The sequence below is a fragment of the Ornithorhynchus anatinus genome, chromosome 21 (genome assembly GCF_004115215.2).
Source record: "Ornithorhynchus anatinus isolate Pmale09 chromosome 21, mOrnAna1.pri.v4, whole genome shotgun sequence".
Classification (NCBI taxonomy): Eukaryota; Metazoa; Chordata; class Mammalia; order Monotremata; family Ornithorhynchidae; genus Ornithorhynchus; species Ornithorhynchus anatinus.
Window position 1 is genome coordinate 20757625 of NC_041748.1, and position 24335 is coordinate 20781959.

Here is a 24335-nt window from a genome sequence, read left to right on the forward strand (position 1 = left end):
GCAGGGATCGTGTCTACTGGGAAGTAGGGCGGCCTAGTGGATAGACCCCAGGCCTGGGAGTCAGAAGGACCTGGGTTCTCATCCCGGCTCCATCCCGGTTTGGTGTGCACTTCCCGCTTGCTACAGACTATGCGTTACCCCCAAGCTGGGGCTCAGGTAACACCATTACCGCTCCCGCTGCTAGAGCTCGGGCCTGGGAGTCAGAAGGTGATGCGTTTTAATCCTAGCTCTGTCACTTGTCTGCTGTATATCTTTGGGCAAGTCACTTTACTTCTCTGAGCCTGTTACCTCATCTGAAGACTGGGGAGTGAGACCGTGAGCTCTACATGGGATAGGGACTGTGTCCAACCTGACTGACTTGTACCTACCCCAGTGCTTAATACAGTGCCTAGCACATAGTAAGCGCTTAACAAATACCACTACTATTAGGCTGTAAACTCATCGTGGGCACGGAATGTCTCTGTTTATTGTCATATTGTATTCTCCCAAGCGCTCCATCCCGAGCCGGGCAAACTTTAGCATCTTGTCCCAGCAGAGGGTCTGGGGACACTGGGCTCGCTGACGCCGGCAGGGATGAAATTGTCCCGAGATGCCCCCCAGCCATGTCACGGGCACCTTGCCCGTCTGGACCTTCCTGTCCCCGGGTGGCAGCCAGCTCGGGTTCCAGCTCCGATGTCAGCTCAGGAGCAAGTTTGTTGGGTTTCTTTTCAACAGCCTTTTATGTGCAAAACGCTAATAATAATAATAACTGGCATTTGTTGAGCACTTACTATGTGCTAGGCACTGTTCTAAGCGCTGGAGTGGATGTAGACAAATCAGATTGGATACAGTCCCTGTCCTAGGTGGGGCTCACGATCTTAATCCCCATTTTACAGCTGAGGTAACTGAGGCCCAGAGAAGTGAAGTGACTTGCTCAAGTTCAGGCAGCAGACAAGTGGCGGCGCCGGGATTAGAACCCAGGTCCTTCTGACTCCCAGACCCGGGCTCTATCCACTAGGCAACACTGCTCCCCATTGATCTAAGCACTGGGGTAGATACGAGATAATCAGGCTGAACACAGTTCCTTTCCCACTTGAGGCACAGTCTAAGGGGGAGGGAGAGCAGGAATTGACTCGCCATTTGGTAGCATGGCCTAATGTGACTGTGGGCAAGTCACTTAACTTCTCTGTGCCTCAGTTACCTCATCTGTAAAATGGGGATTACCTATGAGCCTCACGTGGGACGACCTGATTACCCTGTATCTACCCCAGCGCTTAGAACAGTGCTCGGTACATAGTAAGCACTTTACAAATACCAACATTATTATTATTTAATGGGGAGAGCACGAACCTGGGGGGTGAAGAAGGGCCTGGGTTCTAATCCCAGATCCGCCACATGTCTGCCTTATGTCCTGGGGCAAATCACTTCACTTCTCTGGGCCTCAGTTCCCTTATTTGTAAAAGGGGGATTAAGGTTTTGAGGATCATGTGGGATAGGAACTGTATCCAACCTGAGGAATCCCAGAATTTGACAAACTGCCTGGCTGGCACATAGTAATCGGTTAACAAATGCCATTTTGAAAAAGGGAGGAAGCTGAGGACCAGTGAAGTGAAATGACTTGCTCAAGGTCACACAGCAAGAATGTGACAGAGCTGATACTGAAGCCCATGTCCTTTGACTCTTGGGCCTGTGTTCTGTACGCTAGGCCACGTTGCTTCTCCGGTTCAAGTGGGGATTCAGGTACATGTTCAGGGACCCATCAAAAGAGGGTCGATGAGAAGCAGTGTGGTCTAATGGCTAAAGCCGAGGGCTGGGGGTCAGAAGGACATGGGTTCTAATCCTGCCGCTGCCACGTGGCTGCTGTGTGACCTTGGGCAAGTCACTTCACTTCTCTAGGCCTCATTTCCCTCATCTGTAAAATGGGGATTAGGAATATGAGCCCCATGTGAGACAGGGACTGGATCCACCTGATTATTTGACCCAGTGCTTAGTACAGTGCCTGGCACATAGCGCTTCACACATACTGTTAAACCCCCCCCCCCCCCCCAAAAAAGTCCTTGGTGTAGACCTCAGAGTGCAAGAGATAAAAGGCACCGAGGAGCAGTATGGCCTAGTGGATAGAGCCCCGGCCTGGGAGGTGGAATGACCTAGGTTCTAATCCCAGCTCTACCACTTACCAACCACGTGACCTTGTGTGAGTCACTTCACTTCTCTGTGCCTCAGTTCCCTCACCGTAAAATGGGGATTTGGAGATTGTGTCCCATGTGGGACATGGACTTTGTCCAACTTGATTAGCTTAATACAGTGCCTAATACACTGCCTGGCACATAGTAAGTGCTTAATAAACACCATAAACAAAAAAAAATTGAGGAGACCAAGGACATCACACTAGAGACGCAGTGTGACATGAGGCAGAGATATTGCCAAGGGTGGTGGGAGAGGAGCCTCTATCAGGAAGTCGCAGTCTGTGTCAGGTGGCCACTACGATGTGAGAAGAGAGCCAGGGGCTGGTCAGGGTCACCCAGCGTGATCACCAAGCCCCCTGCCTCCCCGAGGAAACGGCACAGATTCAGGCAGTCCGGAGGGCTTGGACCCCCACCTTCCCATCGGGCTCTGCTTTTGGCATTCTTTTTGTCCGTTTGTTTTAAATGGCATTTGTTAAGCGCTCACCATGTGCCAGGCACTGTACTAAGCGCTCGGGGAGAGCCAAGCTAATCAGGTTGGACACAGTCCATGTCCCACATTGGGTTCGCGGTCTCAATCTCCACAGTATGGATGAGGGAACTGAGGCCCAGAGAAGTAAAGTGACTTACCTAAGGTGGCACAGCAGGTAAGCGGCATTTGTGTGCTCCCCTAGGGCCCGGGGCTGGGCCGGTGACTTCAGCAGGGAGATTGTTTCTCGCTTGTCTGACTGCACTGACGCTGCCTGGGGTCCGGTGATTCAGGACCAAACCTTTTTCCTGACCCAGCACGGTTTCATTCCATCGGGACACGGGTGAGCTCAGCTGCTAAATGTGGGGCTCACCTCAGCCCTCGCCATGGCACAGCTGGCAAAGACGGCCAACCCGCAGAAGAGGCGGCCCGGGCGGGGAAACCGACTCGAACAGCCAGCGTTTTAGCGGAAAAGAGCGTGGCCTGGGGGCAAGAGCCCGGGCCTGGCAGTTAGGACACCTGGATTCTGGTCTCGGCTCAGCTACCTTGCCTGCTGTGTGGCTTTGAACGGGTCACTTCTCTTCTCAGTTTCCTCTTTTCTAAAGTGTTTCGGGGATGAGAATGAAAGAATAATAACAACATCTGTGTTATTTGCTAAGCTCTTACTCTGCGCCAGGCCCTGGACTGAGAGCTGGGGTGGATACGAGTGAAACGGACAGGAAAGAATCGACAGACATGAGAGGAGCCAAGCAACAGTAAGAATGAAATATAGTCTCTTACAGAAAGAGCACTGGCCCAGGATCAGAATGATGAATAAAAGCAGTATTTACTCTATGCTAAGCACTAGGGTGGATACAAGAGAATGAGATCAGACATAGTTCCTGTCCCACCAGGGAATCCAAGCTTACAAGGGAGGGAGAGCAGGGATCTTATTCACCTTTTACAGAGGAAATTGACGCTTACTATGTGTCAAGGATTGTTTTAAGCACTGGGGTCGATACTTGGTCATCAGGCCCCACATAGGGCTCACGGCTAATTGAATTTCCATTTTACCCATTACTGAGGCACAGAGAAGTTCAGTCACTTGCCCAAGATCACAAAGCAGGCAAGTGACAGAGTCAGGATTAGAACTCTGATCCTCTGACTCCCGGGGCCGTGCTCTCTCTCCTAGACTGCTAGAGGTCACCTAACTTCTCCAAGCCTCAGTTTCCTCATCTGTAAAATGTAAAATGGACACTTGCTCTCCATCAAATTGTGAGCTCCACGGGAACTGTCTGATCTGACTACCTCGAATCTACGTCAGCGCTCGGTACATTGCTTGGCATATGATAAGCGCTGAGCAAATACCACCAGTATTATTATTTTTATGGCTACACTGCAGCACTTATATATCGGGCCAGAGAGATTAATTCACGATACAGTAGCCGATCTTTACTTCTCCAGAAATTGAGAGAGAAGCTATGTGGCCTAGTGGATTGAGCACGGGCCTGGAAAGCAGGAAGAGCTGGGTTCTGATCCCAGCTCTACCACTCGTCTGCTGTGAGACCTTGGGCCAGTCACCTCACTTCTCTGTATCTTTTACCTCATCTGTCAAATGGGGATGAAGACTTTGTGCCCCACTTGGGACAGGGACTGTGTCCAACCTGGTTAGCTTGTGTCTACGCCAGCAATGAGTACGGTGCCTGGCACATAGTAAGTGCTTAAAAAAATACCATTTAAAAAAAAGACAGATCTGTGGAGGTCTCCGGTGACTCTGTCTGGTGAGATAAGTCTACCATTCCCCCTTCCTGTGCCTCAGTCTCTCCCCCAAGGTCCCCATCTCCCACCTTTTAAATATTTCCCCCGTATCATCATCCCTTTTCCTAAAGGGGACACCTACCATCTGAGCCCCAGCCATAAATGGAGTATGATCTGTTGTAATGTTGCAACCGACACGATGTAACACTGAAACGGGGTATAGGTGCAGAAACATGGTGTGTGCTGTTCTTCGACGTGCCCATCACCATTGGCCTTAAAGCCCTCAATCACTTTGCCCCCTCCCACCTCAACTTACTACTCTCCTACTCCAAACCAGCCCGCACGCTTCGCTCCTCTAATGCCAACCTACTGACTGTACGTCCACCTTGTCTATCTTGCCACCGACCCCTCGCCCACGTCTGCCTCTGGTCTGGAACGTTCTCCCTCCTCATAACCAACAGACAATGACTCTCCCCAACTTCAAAGACTTATCGAAGGCTCATCTCCTCCAAGAGACCTCCCCTGACTAAGCCTCTTTTCCTTTTCTCCCACTTGCTTCTGTGTCTCCCTGACTTGCTCCCTTTATTCATCCCCCTTCCCAGCCCCACAGCACTTATGTCCATATCCATAATTTATTTATATCCTCTAACGTCTGTCTCCGTCTCTAGACTGTGAGCTCGCTGTGGGCAGGGAATGTGTCATTTTGCACTCTGCCAAGCACTTCATACACTGCTCTGTATACAGTAAGCGCTCAATAAATATGGACTGACCCGTATCTTTGAGTTTCCTGCTACGAGGACTTGGGCTGTGTTTCCTGAATGTGAGTAAATGTCAGGCAGAGAGCCAGAGTGAGTTGGAAGAAGAATGAAAATTACACTGAGATAGAGAGGCGGTGGGCAGGGGGTGAAGACGGCATATATCCAACAAAGCGGACGGAGTGCATGTGTGAGTGATGCATGTCCACACCTGCACTTTCCTGGATGGCTAGAAGCTGCCCAAGCAGGCTCTCTTGAATAAAAGACTGTTTGGCCGTATAGGCTCCTGACCCCTCCACAGCCCTTGGTCAGAGAAAAAGCATCAGCCTGGACCGTAATCCCAACTAACTCCTAACTCAGAGAAGGAGTGCGGCCTAGCGATAAGAGGCCGGACCTCGGAGTCAGAGGACCTAGGTTCTAATCCCGGCTCTGCCACATGTCTGCTGTAGGGCAAGTCACTTCACTTCTCTGGGCCTCAGTTCTCCCGTTCTCCCTCCTACTAGGACTGGGAGCCTCATGCGGGACAGGGACTGTGTTCAACCAGATTCACTCGTATCTACCCCAGTGCTTAGAATCGCGCTTGTCACATAGTAAGTGCTTAACAAATAACATTAAAAAAAAAACCCACTCCGGCATTCCTGGACTGCCAGCTGCTGCCATCTCCAAAGCTCCCTGATGTTGCTATGTACTGAGCACCTACTGGATGCAGAGCGCTGGACTGAATGTGTTCTGGGGAGGGTGAGCCACTGAAGCCGAGTCCACGGCTCCCTCGGATGCCCAGCACGGCCTCCCAACCCTTCCTTCCTCTTCCCCATCTCCACCTCCCCTCGACGACCGGCGTGGACTAAGCCCTCATTTCCTCTTCTCTTCTTAGTGACTTTAAAGCCCTCAATCCCCTTGTCCCTTCCTCCCTCACCTCGCTACTCTCCCACTCCAACCCAGCCCGAGCACTTCGTTTCTCTAATACTAATCTTCTTACCGGACCGCCATCTCATCTATCTCACCGCCAATGTCTCGCCCACGTCTGACTTTGGCCCGGAATGCCTTCCCTCTTCATATCCAGCAAACAGTTACTCTTGCCACCTTCAAAGCCTTATTGAAGGCCCAACTCCTCCAAGAGGCCTTGCCTAAGCCCACGTTTCCTCTTTTCCCATTCCCTTCGGCGTCACCCAGCCTCACAGCACTTATGAACATATCCATCCATTATTTCTACTAGTGACTGTTTCCCCCTCTAGACTATATATAAGCTCATGGTGGGCAGGGAATGTGTCTGTTATACTGTTACGCTGTAGCGCCCAAGCGCTTAGTACATTGCCCTGCATATAGTAAGCGCTCAATACATATGACTGATTGATTCTCCCACTCCCTTCTGCATTGTCCTGACTTGTATTCCCCACCCCGCATCCCCATGGGCACTTGTATATTTATCCCTAATGTATTTATTTATATTAATGTCCATTTCCCCCCGTCTCAACTATGAGTTTGTCGAGGGTTAGGAATGTGTTTACCACGTCTATCAACGCAGAAGCAGTGTTTCTGGTGGTAGACCCTGGGTCTGGGATTCAGAAGAACCAGGGTTCTCCTCCCAGCTCCACCACTTATCTGCTCTGAGACCTTGGGCAAGTCACTTCACTTCTCAGGGCCTCAGTTTCCTCATCCACAAATTGGGGGTTAAGACTATGAGCCCCATGTAGGACAGGGACTCTGTTCAACCTGATGATCTTGTATCTACTGCAGTGCTTAGTATGATGCCTGGCACATAGTAAGTGCTTAACAAATACTATAAAAAAACCCAATCTGTTATATTTTCCTCTCCCAAGTGCTTAGTACAGTGACCTGCACACTGGAAGCTCTCAATAATTACGATGGATTGATTGATGGGCTGAGGAGGGTAGGGAAGGAGGGGTGAGGGGAGCCAGTCAGCAGCCGCTCCGTTCAGCCGGTAGCCACTCCGTCCAGCCCAACAAGTCGCTACCGTGGCCAGGGCTTCTGCCTCCTGGCTCCAGCGGCAGCCACTCCACAACAGTTTTACCAGACAGCTTTTACAGATGGATTTCAAAAACACTTGCGCCTCAGCTTAATAATAATAATAATAATAATTATGGCATTTGTCAATTACTATGCACCAAGCACTGTTCTAAGTGCTGAGGTAGATACAAGGTAATCAGACTGTACACAACCCCTGTCCCACATGAAGTATCCCCCTGCAACTCTGCTCACGGTATTCACCGCTTGCTCACCGCCGGCCTGCCACACCCTCTTCTCTCCTGCCTGCAACACCCATCGTTGCCGATTAGAGAAATGTTACCCCACGAGGGACGACTCGTCACCTCTGCCACTTCCACCCTTGGGACAGAGAACTCCCTCCCTCCCACGCGTCCCTTGAGCTGCGGAGTTGGCAAGGCCGAGCCAGCACCCTGACTACCCTCTTTTACTGTTATATTGTACTCTCCCAAGCACTTAGTACAGTGCTCTGCACAGGGTAAACACTCATTAAATATGATTGAATAAATGAATGCTTTTGGCGTGGTATCTCTGTCGATCTATCGCCCTAGAGCGCTCGGAGCCTCCCCACAAACCTGAGCCCACTGAGAGGCTGGAAATACACGTGAAACACTTCTGAGAGCCGGAATCTTCTCCCTCTCCTGGCGAGGGTCTCATGCCTTCAGCCCCCAGCAACCCCATGAAGAGTAACCCATCTCCCCTCACCAGCCCCCATCTCCAACCGAGCACTGAGTTCACAACCAAAGTGGGTGCCAGGCTGAGGATATGATGGCAGCGGTGAAGAATCCCCGTTTAGAAATGAAAGGTGGACAACAGGAGGGCTCATCCCTCTCTCAGAAAACAGTGTGGTGTAGTGGATAGAGTCAGGCCTGACAGTCAGAAGGTCATGGGCTCTGATCCCGGCTCCACCACTTGTCTGCTGTGTGACCTTGGGTGAGTCACTTCACTTCTCTGGGCCTCAGTTCCTTCATCTGTAAAATGGGCATTGAGACTGGGAGCCCCACGTGGGACAGGCATTGTGTCTCATTAGGTTTGCTTGGATCCACCCCAGCACTCAGTACAGCGCCTGGCATGTATTAAGCACTTGACAAATAACTCAGTTATCACTCTCGACAGTCCTCAGAGTCATCGGAGGAGGGTGTGTGTGGCCGAGAGAGGGGTCTCCTGGAATCCGAGCCCAAGCTGTGAGTGAGCGGCAGCTCCGACAGCCAGAGGGGCCGTGGTGTCCGTTGGGGCCGGCCTGCTGCGGGCCCAGGCCGAGCCCCCAGGTCCCCAAGCCCAGAGAGAGCCGCAACGCAGGGAGTTGAGCAGCCAGAGGCCGCCCCGAGACCCCAGAATCCCTCCTCGTCATGTGTCTGGAGGTTCCACTTCTCGCCCCCGCCGTGTCCCCCCCGAGGGGCAGGACGGCTGGGCCGGAGGCGGGCCAACGGCCAGTCGGTGGGGGAGAGACCACCGAGGCCAACCGTGGTCCGGCGACCCGATCAGGGGGAGCTGAAATCATCACCCGGCAACTGGCTGGCCACCGTGGCCCCTTAAAAATACCCCCTGGTTGTCCGGCCCGGTCAACCCTCCTCCCAGGGCGCAGGTGCCCAACGGCAGGGACAACGTACCTTCTCCAACAACGGCAGCGCACCAGGGCCTGTCCCGGCCGGGAAGCCTCCTCGCCGTTAGCCCCACTCGGGCTCCTACCAAAGCTGGAAAAGCCGAGAGCAAAGGAGAAGGGTCAGAGGCTGCCTGGATCGGACGGCCCCTCCCCTCCCCTCCTCCTGCCCAGCCGTCGCCCAACGTGACGGCGGCAGCTGAGGGGACCGGATCAGCTCTAAAAATATCAGCGACCCGGGACTGGCTGTGGGGGTTGGGGGATGGCCAAGCGAGAGGGTGGGGGACGGCTGAAGAGCATGGACTTATTTGGTGGCAAGAGCCAGGGGAGGGGACGACCCCCGAGACGTGAGCACATTCTCCCCCTGGCAATCTGCCACAGGAACACCATTTGAACCTTCGCCGTCACCTCCTCCTCCTCCTCCCCCAGTGTCTCTGTCCCCTCCTTTCCCTATTCCTCCTTTCCCTACTCTTTACTCTTCCTTCCTCCTCCCTTCCCTACTCTTTCTCCTCCCTTCTCTCTTCTCTACCCTCCCTTCCTCCTTCTTTGTCTCCCCTTCACCCGCCCTCTCCTCCTCTATCTTCCATTCTCTCCTCTTCCTCCTTCATCGCCTTCCCTCCATTTTCCTCATGGCTTTCCTTCCTCCCTCTGCCTCACCCCCTCCTTCTCCCCACCTCACTGCTCTCTCTCATCCCTATGACTTCAACGCTCTCCCTCCACCTCCCCCCCCCATGAGTCTCCCTCCACCTCACCACCCTCCATCCCCACCTCACGGCTCTCCCTTGTCCTCACGACCTCACCACTCTCTCTCCCTATTTCACCACCTCTCTGCTCTCCCTTCCCAATTCACTGCTCTCCCGCTCCACCTCACTGCTCTCCCACCCAACCTCACTGCTCTCCCTCCCTTTTCCCACCTCACCACTCTTCATCTCCCTGGCACGGAAATCAGCCTTGGAAAGAAAACCTCGCCAGTGCTCATGGCAAGCCTGCTCCCTGGTCCTGAACTCCCAGGTTCTTGGTGCAAAGCTGACTCCTATCCTAGGGTGGAATCAGTTTTGCTGATGGTCCCCTGCAAGAGGGGGCTTGTTAATCTCCTCTTTAGCCTTAAGGTATAAGGTAATCAGGTTATCCCACGTGGGGTTCACGGTCTTCATCCCCATTTTACAGATGAGGTAACTGAGGCACAGAGAAGTTAAGTGACTTGCCCAAAGTCACACAGCTGACAAGTGGTGGAGCCGGGGTTAGAATCCATGACCTCTGACTCCCAGGCCTGTGCTCTTCCCAGAGGCCTGCTTCTTTAGCCAGGCCCGGGAGGGCCAGGTGGTTTTTGAGCCCCCCCCCCCCCGAATGCAAGGCACTGTAGTAATCATTTCTTGCTTTTTACTGTCAGGTCAAAGCCCTGAGAAACACCAGAGACAGGCCTGGCCTGGAGATAAAATAGCACGTAATTGCCTGGCCAACACAGATAACACAACCCCGAGATCAGAAACGGGGCCATGAAATAGGGTGGGAGACGAGGAAGGTCAAAAATCCCAAACGTTATGAGTACCGTCTGGTACAGAGAAGCAGTGGAGTTTAGTGGAGGGCGCACATACCTTGCAGTCAGAGGACTTGGGTTTTTGTCTCAGCTCTAGTAATAATAGTAATTGTGGTATTTATTAAGCACTTATTATGTGCCCAGCACTGTACTAAGCACAACTGATAAGAGGCAGAGAGGAAGTAGAACCCAGGTCCTCTGATTCCCCAGTTCTACCACTTGGCAGCTGTGTGATCTTGGGCAAGTCACTTCATTTTTCTGGGCTTCAGTTACCTCATCTTTAAAATGTGGTACGAATACCTGTCCCTCTTCCTTTTCAGATTGTGAGCCCCGTTTGGCACAGGGAACGTGTCTGATCTGTCTATATTGAGCGTCACCCCAGTGCTTGATGCAATGCTCAGCCAAGAGTAAGTGCTTCACAAATACCACAGTTATATGATTATCACAGAGAGGGGTGGGCAATAGATATTTTCAACCAATCAGTGGCATTCGTTGAGGGTCTACTGAATTCGGAGCGCTTTACTATGTACTTGGGAGATATAACAGAGTGATTATTTTAGTAGTATTTGTTAGGTGCTTACTATGTGCTAAGCACTATCTGAGCACTGGGGTAGATATCAGTTAATCGGGATGAGCCCAGTCCCCGTCCCAAATGGGGCTCACAATCTAAGTAGGAGAGAGAAAAGATATTGAATCCCCATTTTGCCACTGAGGAAATGGAGGCACAGAGAAGTTAAGTGGGATACACTGGAGAAATAACGTAAGTTAATCAGGTTGGACACAAACCCTGTCCCGCATGGGGCTCACAGTCTTAAGCCCCATTTTCCAGATGAGGTAATTGAGATGCAGAGAAGTGAAGCGACTTGCCCAAGGTCACACAGCAGACAAATGGCGGAGGCAGGATTAGAATTCAGGTCCTTCTGACTCCCAGACCCTGGCCACTAGTTATGAAGTTCCGTGACTAGTGATGAGCAAAGCTATCTTGCTTTCCCTGTTGAGTGCTCGGCCTGAAGTAGCCTTAATTGGCTGCCGTAAATAGCCACCTTAAACGGTCTCGGGAAGACTGTAGTGGATGCTGCTGGAGCACTGACCAAGGCTGAAACTGCTCCCCTAGCTACAGCGCCTTACTGATCTTTGTTTCTCTCTTCCTCTTGTCGTCGTGTTTTATTTTATCTGTCCTTATGTATCTGTCTCCAGTCCATCCGCCCCCCTTTTTATGGAATTTGTTATGCACTTACTCTGTGCCAGACATTGCCCTAAGTGCTGAGGTAGATATCAGATAATCAGGTTGGACAGGTTTAATCCCACATGGGCTCACAGTCTTAATCCTCATTTTACAGGTGAGGTCACTGAGGCCCAGAGAAGTGAAGTGACTTGCTCAAGATCACACAGCAGACAAGTGATGGGAGCCGGGATTAGAACCCAGGTCCTCTGACTCCCAAGCACAGGTTCTTTCCACTAGGCCGTGCTGCTTCCCCTTTTTATTTTTAGAGGCTGATTCTCCTAAGGGGCAGGAGTCATATTAAATTCCCATCTGGGTATTCTTTCCCAGTGCTTAGTACAGTGCTCTGCACACAGTAAGCCCTTCAATAATAACATTACTATCCAAATGCTACTCCGTGTTGGATCTCCTCTGTGGAAGTTTCAAGTAAGAGGAGGTAAGGAGTCATGGACGTCCTCCACAAAACTACTTCCTCCCTGTGGGATCCACAAATCAAATTCTACATGCCGCTCTGCTCCACATGTCCAACTTCTTTCACCCTACTTACTTTAAAAGAGTCCTCTCAGTCTTAGATTTATCGCCTATTCTATGAGGCCAACGGACTCTCAAGAATGGCGGATTTAAAGATTCCAGTGTTCCTGCTTCCTCCCGTCCTGCGGCTATCGAGGTTACGCGGGGCTTCCGGAAGGCTGGCAAGGTAATAAGGTATTACCTTACATCTCAGAAAGTCACATACAGCTCACTTCTGACCGTTCTGCCCTGTAAAAAATAAATAAATAAAATAAAACATACGAAAGAATCCCAGTCGAGAACTGTTTATTGCACATGTCGGGGTGTCTCGGGGTCATGTTCACGACATGGGTGGTAAGCCTGGCAAATGGACATTCCAGAATACTTCAACCGCCGGACACAGCTGTCCTCCTCGACCTTGCATATCACCGCGGCAGGACCGATCGAAATCGGGTTGACATCTAGCGATTCTAGAAAGCTGACAAGATCTGTCCTTCTCCCCGGCGACTGCTTTCTGTCTCCTAAGGCATCCTCTTACCCATCTCCATCTTTTCCACGAGTCAATAAGCCTGAAGGTCTCGGTGTATTTTTTTTTTAATGAAAAATGGAAAAACTGGACACCACAGGCAGATACACACTTACACGTCCTTTTATTGGGATTTCTTTTATGAGCAGTTGACCGACACAGAGAAGTAGCTTAGCTGTTCCAAAATAATTTTCCAGGGTGGGAGTGTTAAGTGGGGCACATCACAATCACTGCCGGCGACTGAAAGCTCTGAACACAGTCTCTGTGGAAAATACTACTTCCAACGTGCATTAGCAAGTAGTACACTGAGGAGACAGAAAACTTCCATTGGCACAATAAATATGTGAAGAGCAAAATACAGGATCAAACAAATGAGGCTTTTCATAGATAGCGATGGTTATTTACAGGTTTACTGGCTTTTTGTAAATTTCAACTTCAACTCCCGTGTTGGAAACTGGGTCTTTCAGAAGTAGAAACTCACTACTTCCGCTACTACTGTGGACAGGCCATCCTACTTTTAATTTGCAACGATGAAAATAAGCTTGACAAGAGACGTCAGAAGGCGAGAAAGAAACTCCTCTTGACGACAGAGAACTTTGCTCACGTTTTATCGGCTAAAACACCTATTTCCTTAAACTAGTGGATTACTCCCTGCATAAAGAAATCGCTACCAAAACTGCTTCCTTCAGCTAGGCTTAATTCTGCTCCAACTGTGGGGAGGATCTCTAGAAGTCTGTTCCTAAAACTACTATCCCCTAGCAAGAGAAGCCACAACAGTCAGATTCCACTTACGCCGCATTTCCGGAAGAGGAGCTTGAGCTTGCTCTGGGCAGGGCACGTGCCAACCGATTCTGTTGTATCGAACTTTCCCAAGTGCTTGGTACAATGCTCTGCACACAGTAAGTGCACGATAAATACGATCGATTGAGAGGAAAGCCCAGAGCCTTGAACTGTAGATACATCCGCTACAGAATGGCTTGGAAGCAGCAAAAGTGAGCTCTTAATTAGGCTAGTAGACCTATTCTGGCCAAATCTTAAAGGAGAATCAGTGCTAAAAGTTGGGAGTCGGGGAGCGCTGGTTCGAGAAATAATACGGACAGTGTTATCCTCTTCATATCTGAAGGAGAATGTTACTCTGACGGTATTTGGGGGGGTGATTTTTTATGGCATTTAAGCACTTACTATGTGTTAAACACTGTTCTAAATACTAGAGTAGGTACAAGTTAATTAGGTCAAATACAGTCCCTGTCCTTCATGGGGCTCACAGTCTAAGTAGGAGGGAGAGCAGGGGTTTAATCCCCATTTTACAGTTGAGGAAATTGAGGCCCAGAGAAGCTGAGTGACTTGCCCAAGGACACGCAGCAAGCAATTGGAAGAGCCGGGATTAGAACCCAGGTCCTGTGACTCCCAGGTCTGGGTTCTGCCCACGGGGTCACGCTGACTTCTCATGGGAGCCTCTAACCAGGTCTTCGTAAAAACGTTCTTACCTTGAGAAATTGATCCAGGTAAGAGGACTGTGTGGTCAGGCTGAAACTGAGACATGGGACATGGACTGCACCAACCCGATTAGCTTGTATCTACCCCACTGTTTAGTACCACACACACAAAAAAAAGGAATCCAAACAGCAGATTGGTGGTAGACTGTGATTCACCCTAGGACTTTGAGACTCTTGTCAACTAGCGGGATGTTTCCTGAAGTGGTAGATAAAAGCCCCATCACCGCAAATTCTCTGGAAATCAGCTGCCATCTGACCGGAAGCCCAGCACATACACCGTGGAGCAGATCTGTTGAGACTGCCACGGGTTCCTGCTGGATAAACACTTCTCAGAGCCAGTCTAGAATTTCAAAACTATTCCGAATTCTTGACAAAAGGGTAAACCGGACAGAGATTTACGGAAATGGATGAGACTTTATTCAATGAAAAACAGAATAAAGTTGCTTATCCTACTTGAAAGAAATTGCCATCTCTTTAAATAACAAACTATACAGACAAAAAGGAGCAGGAATCAAATGGAATGTCAAAGAAGTTGAAGGAACGCATGGATTTAATAAATAATATAAAAGGCCTTTTGTTAAAATAGAACTCTTGTTTTCTACCTACATAGCTTAGCAGTCTTTACGTTACCAAAATAAAGCGGAGTCTGTCGTGATTAGTTTCAAACATAGTAAAAATACAATTTAACAATATTATTAAAATCGCCTGTGACCATCATATACTATGTACATCGAGGAATAACACAGAGGACACTAAGTGACCAATTGTTCAATGGTATTTATTGAGCACTTACTGTGTGCGGAACACTGTGCTGAGTGCTTGGGAAAGAACAATAGAGGGGGTGGGCCCGATCCCTGCCGTCGAGGAGCTTAAAATCGAAATCTTAAACAATTCTCAATTCACACACGCACTTGAAAATAAAATTTTCTGTTTTAAGCACCGTGATAGTTTATGTCTTTGAGACTCATGCTTCGAGATTATTTTAAAATCGTGGAATTTTTACATTTCAAGGTTAATAGCATCCATAATCACAGCACAACCAGGATTCTTTACTTACTCCTATACATTTTCTTCTCGTGGATTTTTCATGGCGCTGAGCTACCCTAAGAGTTATTGGAAAGGAGACAACATGCTTACATCTATGATGGGAGAGAGAACAGAAGTCCTATATCTGAGGTGTTCCATATAGCGATCGATAACATTATGAAGAAAAATGGAGCACTCAGCAATTCATAACCGAATCGGAGAAAATATCACACTGCCAAGTTCCTTGCCAAAATCTTTCTTTTATCTAACTGTGAACACCCAATGTAGTGGAAAACCTGTCACTCATTTAACTTTCATTAAAGCCACCAATTCTTTACTCAGTTCTTCAAGGTAATGCCTTAGCAGAGAGGAGGTATGTAACCTTTTATAAAAGTCAGGGGCTTCATATCATCACCATTTTTTAGTATTTCTCAGCAAAATCCAGGAAAAACCCGATCCTGGTACATTTAATCTAAGTAACAATCATTGGGAGTTTTCGAGAAGCAAGCCAAGCTCTGTCCCCTTCACCTGCAACACCGAAATCGCTTCTTCAGTCTCTGCTCAGAGCATATATCTCTATTTATGATTGTGGTATTTGAATCCAACCCAGTAAAGCTTAGAACATGGCAAGAGTACTTTGAGAAGCCTCTTCAATGACTGGACGTGCTATATGAACTACAGGACAATGACTAGTTTTTAAAGTTCAAACAATCATTTAAACTATCTTGAATAAAACTGGATAAACAAACGCCAGGTAATGAACCAAAGTGATAGTCCTCGTTCCTCTTAAGGTGGTCCAAAATTCCATCTGGGCATTACGCTAATAGATCTAAACATGTGAATCTGACAGGAACGGTGGTATTGGTTAGGCACTTATTACACGTGCCAAATACTGAACTAAATGTGGAGATCAAAAACGGTCAGTTTGGACACAGTCCCTGCCCCACGTCCTTTAAACGGCCCATCCACCTGGCCAAACGCTATTCCTTCCTCTAGTTTATGAGGAATGTTTATGAAAATACTGCAGTTTACTTGGGAAACCGAAAGTTGATTTCAAAGGATTTCCTCAGGTCTCTTTCCTTTTAACGTTCTGATCCCTTCTCCAAACCAACTCATTTCTGAGGCCTTCAGCAGCCATATTGTTTCCCAAAGAGGTCTCGAGGGAAAATACACAGCCTCTCCACATGCTCCCCAGCTCCCAGTTCAAAAGGAAACCACCATAGCCTTTACTAAATTATTCTTATCCGATTGTGAAACCGAGAAACCTGGAGGGAGGAAATCGCGACTCCTTTGATCACAGATTCAGTCCTGTGCTTTCAGTGGGTCAGGGGATTGAATTAAAACCTCTTTTCATGTCACTCCTTTACCTTCCAAAAACACAAAAAAGAGCTTTACTTGAATCAAGTCCCGATTCCTCACTGGAAATGACCAGTTCACCTCCGTATTCAAGGTGGAGGAGGGCAAGGAAGAGAGTTCATTTGGCTTCGTTATGCAAGCAGCTTATAACACACACACACACACACACACACACTCACCCCCCCACACAAACACACAAACTTCCCTGAACAAAATTAAAAACAGACATACATTAAAAAAACGCAGATAAAATGATATGTTTTACACCTTAAATGAATCATAAATTCCTACGCAGGTTTTGCCACAGTCTATGTGAAAAAAGTTGAACACTGAAATGTTTATTTCCTCCTCAAATGCTCTGTCCCTGCTTGACCAAAGCAAGAACAAGTATGAGCCTCCCTAAATTAAGGTCGTCCTTTCTGGCTGTAGGGGGTTGGGTGGGTCAAAGGCACAGTACGCATGAAGCTAGTGGCGAACGCAAGATCCTCCTGAGGCCTCTGTGCCACAAAATCCCGCTAGGCCTGAACTGAAACCCCTTCCAAACTGGGGAGAATCAGCTGGTTCTCAAAAGATGCAACTGCCATTTTTGGCGAGAGATTGGGGGAGGAGGGTGAAAAACCACGGAGCACGTTCGTTCTTTGAAACCGATCACTGCTCATAGCAATTTGCCAGTGGACGTTCAGGGATGTCTAACTCCGAAGCCCGTGTGCCAAATCTACGTGGAGCAGCGTTTAAACCTGTAGTGGGGCGATCCATCACACCCACCTACATCAGAACCTATTGTCTTCTGACTGTAATTTCTATCACCTTCAGTCTGGTCGAGAAAACATTATCTACCCAGGCATTTTTGTGGTAATGGAGGATACATATATTCCACAGGCTACTTGGGATCAAAATACGGTTGTGTCCAATTCCTAGGGAATCTCCTGAAAAATCAGACCTTTACATAGTGAGGGAAGGGGGCAAAAATTGGAACTAAATTTGCATTAGGTGAGGTTTCTTAAAGAGGATTTAGAATCCGTACAATTTTCTTTTATAAGAGATTCCATACAGGCTGTTTCATATTACATAACTGCGAAAAGAATCCCTTTTCTTTACCCCACTTTACACGTTCCTTTGAATGACGACTGAAACGTTCCCACGTGAATATTCCAATGTGACCCGGACCAAACTATTCTTATGTGTTCTCCAAGGGAACAACCAAAATACTGCAACCAATTCAACCTGTTAAGGTAAAATGAGCAAATGGCACTTAGAAGAGTGACTGCAATTGGACAGAATGCACTACTGAATTGTTTTTCAAATGTGAAATTTGGGATATTAACAACACTGGACTATCCACAGGGACTTCAGAAAATGTTCTTTAAAAAATGACTCTATGCAGGAGATGGTGGGGAATAGATACACCGAGAAGTGTGTGAAAGCAGAGAGGTGATATGCCAAATCGTTACGATAAAGATGTCCAAACTTCTCAGGATAGAACAAATGGGCGCTAAATCCCTTGGAAGGCCTGACGATGAAGCACTCAAGAAAACCCTAGTTTTGATTCCATTTGATTCTACTGACCTCTTTCAAGCGCTCAGTACAGCGCTCGGCATGCAGTCGGTGCTCAAAAAACACCGTCGATTGATTGGTGGATCCTTGCCAAGGACATCAAAGGGGTGTCTGGTACAGTGCTTCTCAAAAAATACCGTTGGTTGATTGATGGATCTTTGCCACGGGCATCAAAGGGGTTGGTTGTACCTGAACACAGACTACAAGGTCAGGCCCGCATTCCTTTCCTTACACATATCCTACTGACACACGGTTCCCTTTCCTTCCCGTGAAATCATATAATTCCTTCAACTCAGATGCCAACCTGAGAAGTTTATAACAGAAAACCTCCTCCTCGGAAGGAGGGGGACAAAAGCCAAAGATTCGATTAGATTATTTCGGCTCATAATACCAACACCCTTTTTTTAATCACCTCTCAAGTGAATCCTAGAGCGTTTTGGCTTTTCTTTTTGGGGACTAATTATCCACCAGTTTCGCCATTTGCCCTCCTTGTCTGCGTTATGTGTCCTGTTGGATTCCCTCCCACCCGCTAACCCTAAATAACAGGTGCCAAGACCTTGGGCATCTCCACAGGTGACTAAACTGGTGCCCAGGTCGCCTCCCCGACTGGCCTGAAAAGGCCCAAAATGGAGACTTTTGGCCTACTAATGCCCACCCCTCCATGCTAAAATCTTCACCCCCTTTTCAGCTCCCCTGTCCAAATCCCACTTAAGGATCTGGCATCTCTGCCCTGAGGCTCCTCCCTCGTGCAGATCAAGGCATTCTCGATCTTGGGTTTTTCCGACTCACTGGCTTTTCCTGCTTTCTACACTGTGAGTTCCTTCGGGCATGGATTGTAGCTACCGATTCTAGTGCACTGCACTTCTCTCCGACGCTTACTACAGCACACCTCCCAGAGTAAACGCTCGAGAAATATCAATGACTGACTAGGAGCTGCTGCAGAATCTTCAGGAGAGGAGGCTGGTGTCATTTTGTTCTGGGGGATCGTCAGCTATCTGTCCCAAAATGCCACTCGAGTCCCTAGCTGGATCCAAACTCCCTCAATCAATCACCAGCATTTACTGAGCACTTCCTGGGTGCCGAGCACTGTACTGAGCACCTGCTCTATTATTTTTTTCTTTATGATATTTCTTAAGAGCTTACTATGTGCCAGGCACTATACTAAGTGCTGGGGCCGATACAGGCTAATCAGGTTATACACAGTTCATTTCCTACAGGGGCACAGTCTTAATCCCCATTTTCAGATGAGGGAATTGGGGCCCACAGAAGTGAAGTGCTTTGCCCGGGGTCACAGAGCAGACAAGTGGCAGAGCCGGGACTGGAACCCAGACCCTTCTGACTACCGGGGCCCGGGCTCTATCCACTAGCCCACGCTGCTTCTCTGTGCAACACTGTCTCATTTTCTCATCCAATGTGAACCCTGCCCACTTCTAGTGACTTGTGGGTGGAACGAGCGTCCTTTCAGAAATTCTCCCCTTTGGGTAGTCCATCTAGGGATGATAACAAATAGCCCCTCCGTTGCCTGATGGAGTGGATGCCACCCTGCTACCCACCCCCCACCCCAAATTTCCTCCCAAATTAGGCTCACCTACCTTATTGCCATCGTAAACATCGTACACCTGTCGTACTGGGTTTTTGATAAATATATGGGAGAAAATGCCTGATAGAAAGCACCCCGTAAAAAAAAATTACTGCTAACCAGTCTGTCATCTTAGATAACGAGGATTGGGTTCTTCACTGTCACGCTGCCAAGTGAATAGCTTGAAAAGCCCAGGCAGAAAAGGCATGAGCGGACACAGATTTATCTCCAGTTGGAAAATGCAATGTGCTGCGACCCACAGAGCTTTTCGACCAAAGTGGACGCCTCTCCCACTCTGTGCACCAAGCAAACCCAGTTCTGTGGAACTGCACTGGGTTAAATAGTGAAACCCACAGACAACTCTGCCATGCTTTTATCACTTTTCTGCTCGCAAGATTCTTTACATTGGAACTTCTACTCCGCTCAAAGAGTGGGAGAAAACAAATGAGATCCTCTGCCAGTCTTTTTGGAAACCAAACAGTCCTAGGAACCCATTCAAAATATGATTTTGCTTCAGGTGGTACTTCTCCTGGATTTCCCAAATTTCCCAAATTCACAAGAGTTTGTGCTCACATCAGATTTTAAAGGAGAGAATTCATTCAATTCGGATTGTTACTTGTGTCCAGGAATTCTCACTGTTGGTGAAATTAAATGTATCCAGTTGCACAAAGAACATGATAAATCTACAGCTTAAAGTTGCTTCTTGAGCCTGTTGGCACTCTGCAATTTGCAGGGAAGGAACTTCTAAAGATGTAGAGAGGCAGCACGGATTAGTGGATAGTGCCCGAGCCTGAGAGTCAGAAGGACCTGGGTTCTAATCCTGGCTCTGCCACTCGTGTGCTGTGTGACCTTGTGTGAGTCACTTCACTCCTCTGTGGTACAGTTACCTCACTGTACCAAGGCAATTAAGATCGGGAAACCCAATCAATCAAAACAGACTGATTAGCTTGTATCTACCCCAGCACTTGGTAAAGTGCCTGGCACATACTAAGTGCTTAACAAATACTATAAAAAAGATTTATGCAGTTTGTGGCATAAATAGACCAACTGACTTGTTCAGAACGCTGCGAGGGGGTGGGGGGTGCTTTGGAGGGAAGGGATGGGGGATTAAATGCAACTTGAAGCTGCAATTCTGAATTAGATGAAATTCTTCAGGCTGCAAAGTGGGTAGGTTTCCTGATCAGCCTGATGAATTCAGACATCCCGGAATGACGATGAGATATCTGACAAGGTAACGTGCACAACCAGCCTGCTTTCGACCGTTTCGTTCTTCCAAAATTTTCCACGTTTCGATAGGAACGTTAGAGAATGCCAAAAAAATCAAACCAGAACCGTGAATAGCAATTGCCTCGCACATCGAACTTAGGGACGTGAGCTTTCTGAGGCCAGCTCGGAAACGCCGCACTCGCGGGGCTGGGAAAAGATCTGTGTCCGAGAGGAGGGGACGGCCCCTTTGTCAGGAAGTGAGCCGTGATCCGGAAGAAAACGTACCGAGGGACTCAGTTTGCCCACTGGCCTGATAAGATTTTTCAAAGTGCAAATTGACCTGAAATGGAGAAAGAGACGCCTTCATATTTGCTGTAAACTTTAAAAAACATCAGTTTTAAAAACAGTGCCGGCAAGATCAACGGGACAGAACCACCGCTCCAGTCCGCTCCTCTTGATCACCGTGGGCCTCTGAGAAGAAGGGGAGTAGCTACCGACGGGGAGACCGGCAGAGGACGGTGGCGAATCCTCCAAGTTCCACGTTTTCAGGAAGCATCTACAACTTCTAACCACAGGAACATCCCAAGTCAGTACTCTGAAGTGCACGAAAGAATCTCCGCTCTTGATCGCCAGTAGAAAGGGGCGAAGATTTACAAATCAGCAGTGACTGTTGGATAAAATATGGCAGCGCTTCAGGGTGGAGGAATCCATTCTCTGACACCGCAGGTCTCTAAGTTCCTTCCGAGAGAGGCTCTGGATATGTTCGCTTTCAGAGGGAAAAATGGAAGGGGCAAGTAGTCACCATTCTGCGTATATATTAAATATACCAAAAAAAGGGCGGGGAGAAAAGGAAACAGTGTCTTCCTTCCTTCTTCAGTAGTTTGACGATCTGGACCGTCTTGAATGCCACCGGGGCGATGACGCGGGAGGGGGAAGAAGCGACTTCCGTTTCTGAGAACGTTCCTGACGCCCCCGAGGGCGACTGGCGTCTTACTCCTTTCGTCGCCACGGCCCACGGAACGAGGCGAGCGAGGCGTTCAGGCCTCCCTGTTCCGCTCGCTGTACACGGGCGGCTTGATTGTCCAGCGGCGCCACCCACCCCGGCTCCTCCCCTCCCCCTCTTTGAGAAGTACGGAGATGGGGACCGCCGTCGGTGGTTTCGGGGAGGACCCGGTCTCCTCTGCCTCCCTTAAAGGCCATTGCTGTTGCGGTGGCTGAGCGGCGGCTTGGAGAGTTCAACCGCGGCCGGGCGCGATTTGTGGAGGAATTTGGGGGCCCTCCGGAACAGTCTCTGGGCCTCGTTGAACGTTTCCGTCAACTCTTTTTTCCACTGAACGAACTCCGGGTCGCTCTACATGGGAAACGGAAACGCAGACATTGTTACGCCCTTGCTTCCCAACATGATGACACTTCCTGATTCCGTGATGGGGGGAGGGCGCGCTTAGGTGAGAACCTGGCGGTGTTCCCCGCCTTCCGCCCAAATGGAAATGTCCTACCTTCAATCAATCAATCGATTGATTGGATTTATTGAATGCTTACTATGTGCAGAGCACTGTACTAAGCATCGGGGAGAGGACAGTTTAACAGAGTTGATAGACACACTTCCTGCCCACAGTGAGCTTACAGTATAGAGAGGGAGACAGACATGAATAGAAATAAATGACAGATCTGGACACAAGTGCTGCGGAGCTGGGAGGGGGTGATAAATAAAGGGAGTGAGTCAGGGTGACGCAGAAGGGAGCGGAGGAAGGGGAAAGGACGGCTTAGTCCAGGAAGCCCTCTTGGAGGAGACGGCCTTCAATAAGGCTTTGAATTTGCCGGAAGTGATTGTCTGTGACCCCGGTTATTACCTTGGGGTCATTCCTTTACACCTCTGACTCTCAAAGACTAGTTTGCTCGGGTTGCACCTTCTTAAGATTGGGCCACTAATGATCACCATCATCGGTGGTATCTACTGAGTGCCTCCTGAGTTTGACATGCTGTACTAAGTGCTTGGGAGAGCACGATCAAAGGAATCAGTCAGTGGCGTTTACTGAGTGCTTACTGTGTGCACAGCACTGTATTAAGTGCTTAGGAAAGTATAACATAAAAGAGTTGGTACCCACAAGGGGTTTATAGTCTATGCGGCGGGGGGGGAGACATTAAAATGTAGTTCAGAGTAGGGAAAGACTAGAGAATTAAGGATGTGGACATAAGTGCTGTGGGGCTGAGCTGAGCATCAGAATGCTTAAGGGGTAACACAGAGAAGCAGCGAGGCCTAGTGGATAGAGCCTGGGCCTGGGAGTCAGAAGGACCTGGGTTCTAATCCCAGCTCCGCTACCTGTCTGCTGTGTGCCCTTGGGCAAGTCACTTCACTGGGCCTCAGTTACCTCCTTTGTAAAATGGGGATTAGGACTGTAAGCCCCAGGCGGGACAGGGACTGTGTCCAACCTGATTAGCTCTGTAACTACCCCGGACTGGCAACGTCAAGGGGATAGATCAAACATCTTCTTGTCTGCTGTGTGATCATGGGAAAATCACCCAACTTCTCTGGGCCTCAGTTCTCCTGTTCTCCCTCCTGCTTAGATTTTGAACCCCATGCGGGACAGGGACTGTGTTCAACCTAATTAACCTGTATCTCCCACAGTGTTCAAAGGCATTTCACACACAGTAAACACTGAACAAATGATAGGCGACACAGGCGACACAGCGGAGAGGACAAGTAAAGGGACATGAGGGGAAGATAATCACTGCCCTTCAGGAACAAGCAACCTGAAGAGATAGATGGCATGCATATCAAAGCATCGAATGAGAAAGCGTTCACAGAATCTAAGCAGATGAACAATGAATACGATATGAGAACTTTTCGATAGGAAAACTCATGAGAACACCTGCTGGTTTCGCTTGAGGACTGCCCTGAAATCATTCGGTGGCCATACTTAAGAGTAGTTGATGCTCCTCTCTAGTTTCTCTTGGCTAAGACCCAGGCTATCTTTAGGTTGCGTGGGGCAGATTACCACACGAGACTGGGGGTCTCTTGGAAATCCCAAGTCGACCACAAGAAGCATTTTCATCAACCACCGATTTTTGGACTCAGAGGAATTGTCCTCTCTCGCTCACACCAGGTTAAAGGTTTGAGATCTTATCACGAAATGACTGGAGAAGGCATTCCCTGAAACTCCAGCCGGTGGTGATGTCTGCATGTGCCAATCACCTGATATTCGGTTGGATTACGTCCACGGATTTTTCATGGGTCACGGAGACTGTACATCTCCCTCCTCAGAAAAGAGGCCTTAATGAACTGCAACCTCCAGGGAGGTTGGTGAAAGAGACAGGAGGAAAAGAGGGACTCATCCATTCAGGACAGAAGTGTGGCCTAGTGGAGAGAGTCCGGGCCTGGGAGTCAGAGGAACTAGGTTCTAATCCCAGCTCTGCCACGTGTTTGCTGTGTGGCTTTAGGCAAGGAACGTCACTTCCCTGGACTTCACTTTCCTCGACTGTAAAATGGGGATTGAATCCCTACTCTCCCTCCTCCTCAGACGGTGAGCCCCATGCGGTCCAGGGACTGTGTCTGACATAATTAACTTGTACCTACCCCAGAATTTAGAACAGTGTTT

The 24335-nt window shown here is 48.9% G+C and overlaps 2 protein-coding genes across 3 annotated transcripts in view; both read right to left on the reverse strand.

Annotated features, from left to right (window-relative positions):
• MYO18B (myosin XVIIIB) overlaps positions 1 to 12233 on the reverse strand; it is a 133705-nt gene extending 121472 nt beyond the window's left edge. Inside the window, exons 1-2 of the mRNA XM_029049138.1 lie at positions 12034 to 12233; positions 8738 to 8821 (exon numbers count right to left, since the gene is read on the reverse strand). The gene's annotated coding sequence lies outside the window, so the exon portion shown is untranslated. The remainder of the gene's footprint in view (positions 1 to 8737; positions 8822 to 12033) is intronic.
• Positions 12234 to 19891: 7658 nt separating this feature from the next.
• The window catches only part of GRK3 (G protein-coupled receptor kinase 3), a 148843-nt gene continuing 144399 nt past the window's right edge, over positions 19892 to 24335 (reverse strand). For both annotated transcript variants that reach the window (XM_029049390.2, XM_029049393.2), the window contains one exon: positions 19892 to 22090. In XM_029049390.2, coding sequence (XP_028905223.1) covers positions 21929 to 22090 — 162 coding nt within the window. In that variant the 3' untranslated portion in view covers positions 19892 to 21928. The remainder of the gene's footprint in view (positions 22091 to 24335) is intronic.